This window comes from Belonocnema kinseyi, chromosome 8 (genome assembly GCF_010883055.1).
Source record: "Belonocnema kinseyi isolate 2016_QV_RU_SX_M_011 chromosome 8, B_treatae_v1, whole genome shotgun sequence".
Lineage (NCBI taxonomy): Eukaryota > Metazoa > Arthropoda > Insecta > Hymenoptera > Cynipidae > Belonocnema > Belonocnema kinseyi.
In genome coordinates, this window is record NC_046664.1 from 140,756,046 (window position 1) to 140,760,611 (window position 4,566).

Consider the following 4,566-nt stretch of genomic DNA (forward strand, 5'->3'; position numbering starts at 1 on the left):
ATACCGTCGCCACATTTTGAGCCAAGACATTCCCGATGATAGTTGCAGGGCGTGCCATGCATACCCCGAGCATTTAGCTCACATACTATCTAGTTGTCCAACTCATGCGGAAACGACCTACATTCAAAGGCACAATGCGGCACTAAGAGTGCTTTATAACCATCTCTGTCACTCCTACGGCATTCACCTTAATATCGCTCCTCTAAATGCTCGAAGGGAAATTGAGTCAATTGTCGAGAATGGGAAGTGCCGCATATACCGGAACTTTATATTCTCGACAATTGTTTCTGTCGCTCACTCGAGGCCTGACATGGTTCTTCTTGACGTCGAGAAGCGAATCATGTTCGTTATCGAATTTTCGGCACCAGCTGACAAAAACATCATAGCCAAGGACAATGAAAAGAAAGAGAGGTATCATGGCCTTATAAGGGAGCTGCAACGATTGTACCCGGAATATTCTGTTAAACTGATCGTCCTTATCATTGACGCTCTTGGAGATGCCAAGCTTTAACTTGTTAATGGCCTAAAAAGCATCCCTGCGTGTCAACAATATGCTAGAACACTTGCGGGAAAAATGCAGAAGGCGGTTGTCCTTGGGTCACTCCGTGCTCTTAGGGTGCACGAGGCTTTTGCTGGATCGTCGCATTGATTCCTTTACAGACTGTAACCACCTATCTCACGGTTGTGAGGCGTGGTGGTGGCTGAAATTTTACCGCGATTTCGCTGGAAGCGGGTGCAATTTTTCAGATTAGAACCCGCTCCCGGCGAAATCCTGCGGTTGTTCTTATGACAAATTTGTAATTATATATATATAATATTGCGATATAAAATAATATATAATATAAAAATAAACAAAATATATATAGAAAAATAAAAATTATAATAATATAAAATATTGTTAATCAAAGTTAAAACTAATTCCTAAATACACTTATGGTGAGAAATATGTTATTTAAAACTTCCTGTAGTAATTGATTTAACATTACCTGAGCCAAAAAACGATATTGACCTTTGAGAATTTTCCAATCCTTAATCTCCAAATTGTACCGAAAAATACCATTTTCTTTAGCTTTTTCCCATTTTTCCTTTAAAATAGAATCCAACTCCGAATCACTGGTATCATTTTCATCAACACAAAAAATCAAATGGTTCTCCTTAAATTGAAGTACATGAAATTTTGTATGATCCATATTTTTGTAGATTTCAAGAGGCGATGTACTGTGTGAAGTTGGAGTATATCGGTATATAGCGTAGAGTTATATATTCAGAAGAATCAGGATTTTAGATAAAAACATAGGGAATTATGTCAATGCCGGAGGTTAGGAAAACCTTCTGTACAGTTGCTATCTCCTCTAAATTCCTGATTTATTAAGGAATTTATAACACTTTAAGGTCATTTACATAAATTCCTAGAGCGTTTTAGGTAGTTAGGAAAATCTGAAAAGTAAGCTATACTTATTTTGTTTTATAGTTTGTTTAGAGGTTAAACTAATAATAAATTCAAATAATATATTTGTAAAGTTTTGTGACGAAGCGACCTGTAGACCAATCTGGAACTAAAATGATTAGTGTAGGCGAAATAGATCAAAGTAATTATCTGGGATCAAGAGAGGCTGGGATTTTGCTCAAATTAGACTCTTCTAAATCCCAACGACATATATGCCTAGTGGGCACAAAATTTGGTGACGTCTTTACGACATCGTTACGATATTTTTACGACAACTTTAAGATATACTTTACGATATCGTAAAAACGTTGTATGAACTGACCCACTGTGTCCACTGGGTGGGTAATGCTTTAATCAAGCTTGCCTAGCAAGGAGAAATTCACTCCAATTCCAGATGGGAAGTGGAGAAATGTAGTGAAACGTTCACATCTGTGATTTGAACAGTTTCGATGAAAATTGCAGGAACTTCCCTTCGCTGTCCAGGCCTGCTTTATATTAAGGTCACTTTTGATAGGATATTTTGAAGCAAAAGTATTTTAAAATGTTTTTCTTTTATCCAAATTATTTATTGGCAATAGTGCTACGCTCGACTTTTTTTTATTAATAATCATTCGATTATTGCTTGATAATAATCCCCAATAGGGTGGCGAGAGGGTGATATTTTCACTCGACCAATTAGAATAATGAATAGGACAGGAGATACAATATAAATAAAAACAGCGTATGCTAAAGAACAATAAAACAAAGGCACGTACGAAGTGTATTGCCGGGAAAAGGTAAAACCACCCCCTAGCCTCTCCCATCATCACTAAATTACAGAATGTTATGGCAGGGCAAATTTTGCATCCCTGTGACTTTAAAAATCGTTCACATTAAGATGTGGACTATAAAATAGGTGGGCTATTATTGAATTGATAATGAAACTCTTGCCCTGCACCCGCCATCTCCTGCAAAGTTAAGCATCGATTTGGAATCCAAGAAACATGACCTTGTTGGCCACCAAATTTTTATAATCAAATGAGTTAGGCCCATGCAGAGTGTCATAGACTTAAGTGTCCGATCTTATGGCTATATGAAAGAAAAAAATTAATTGAAAATTCCTCTACAAAAAATCTGTTGAAGTTTATTTTTTTTATTTATAAAGTATTTTAGTTATACCAATCAAAACGCAGTATAAACAGTCTGTGTGCGTGAGCGAGAGTCTAAATTAGTGTAGTGACCGCTGTTCGAGGTATTATACAGGTCCAAGAGGCGTCAAGATTATGGAAGAGTATAATCAATTATTTACGAAAAACAAATAACAGAAACAGTATACTTTTCAAATTGTGAGTGATTATCGCCTAAAGTTTCCCGTTTATAAAAAAGAGTGTCTAAACATCAACATTTGTAGAAAAAAACAAATTACTTCCGCAATTTGCTCGGAAAATTTAGTCATACGAGAAAAAGTTGTGAATAATAAAATTCAATCATTGAAAATAATAGCCACTGTACTATTACATGTACTATCCGCGTGTCTCGCTCATGCGGCAACGACTTATCTATAGATACATAATGCGGCCCTAAGAGTGCTTAATTGCCATCTTTGTTGCCATTACGGTGTTGGCCGCGATTGTAAATTTTTTTAATTTTCAAAAATGATATTGAAATTAACTTCTAAACCTATAGCTTTTAATTATTATTATTTAATTATTAATTAATTATTTTGAAATTTTTTGCATGATTATAAATTCATTTAAATATAATAATCTATACATATAAAATATTGTCGATATTTTAAAGATTTTATAAATTTCTAAATTAAATTGAAAATTATAAATTCATTTAAGTCCCAAGAATTTATAGAAATAAAATATTAAGCGACTTAATAAAACATGTATGATGACAAAAGTGGTCATTGATCAAAACCATACTAAAAGCCATTTCCACAATATATAGTGAAGATTCAAAATTATATTAGGTACTTGTATGAGAACAAACACTTCATAAAAGTGTTTTAACTAAATGTTTCATTTACTATAGTAAAATAAAATATCAAAATAAGTAATTGCATTTGATGATGAACATTTTTTCAAAATCTTTATGAACAATTAAACATTGGTGAAAGAAAACATTTTAGATTTGAATGTCTTTTAGTATTGAAAAATAATTCTGCTCTTGACATCTTGCTACCACACTATAATTAGTGAACTTTTTCACTTTCAAAGAGATAAGAAAACTTAAATTATAGGCGAAAACATAGAGTATCTTAATTATTATTTAAGCTTTGATTTTTCAGCAATTCAAAAAAATAATTTTTATGAGTTTGATGAAACTTATGAAAACTTTGATTTTATAATTATTTTTAATATAAAGTATTAATTTTGAAAGAATATGAAATAAAAGAATATTTATACCATACTCGTATATACTAAGGAAATAGGAATGAAATTTGGGTTAGAAAATCCGCCAAGGTTTATTTGAAGCGAGGAAAACTTAATGACATCCTTGAAGACCCTGAGCTCTTCGATAGAAACGCTATACGACACCTTTGCGCTGGAGAGACTTATACATACGTGGGCGTGCCGCAGAACCGCATTCAGGATTTTACATCTATAAAGGATACTCTCCGAAGCAGATACAAATGTCTCATCCGGCAGATTTGGTCTTCCAAACATCAGGATTATTCTGGGTACAGCACATAAAGTCGCAAATGGAAGAGACCCTCTTCTTAAAATGGTCAGGAAGCACAAAGAAGTGGGCAAAGGAGCGTTTTGCTACAAAGCAGCGGAGCAGGTTGCTGAAACACTCGCACTTAACTTCAGTATTAGGAGTGAGCAAAATGCACCAAATCTATCTTTCTCGAGTACTCACTCCTGAAAGCCCGGATTAGGAAAGTGCAAGAGAAAAACTTCCGTGAACAGCTCCTCGATAAGAGGATGCACTGCATCTTCCACAGAAATGTGGAGGATCAGTCAATGTCGTCTGAAATAACTTTTGCGTTCCTTGAATCACCCAGATTGAAGTCTGGCACGGAGGGTTTCACTTTGGCATATCAAGACTCTGAAAAAGGCACCCAGTGATGCCGAAACGTCGTCGTCGAAGTTTAAATTTGTTCTAAAATTAAATGGAGTTGAAATGAT

At 34.5% G+C, this 4,566-nt stretch overlaps 1 protein-coding gene across 4 annotated transcripts in view; it reads right to left on the minus strand.

Annotated features, from left to right (window-relative positions):
• Positions 1–4,566, minus strand: part of LOC117177680 (GDP-D-glucose phosphorylase 1) — an 83,034-nt gene that overhangs the window by 42,282 nt on the left and 36,186 nt on the right. For 2 of the 4 annotated variants that reach the window (XM_033368511.1, XM_033368509.1), the window contains exon 2: positions 987–1,437. In XM_033368511.1, coding sequence (XP_033224402.1) covers positions 987–1,190 — 204 coding nt within the window. In that variant the 5' untranslated portion in view covers positions 1,191–1,437. Of the gene's footprint in view, positions 1–986; positions 1,450–4,566 lie in introns of all 4 variants that reach the window. The other 2 variants (XM_033368512.1, XM_033368510.1) reach the window with 1 other exon arrangement.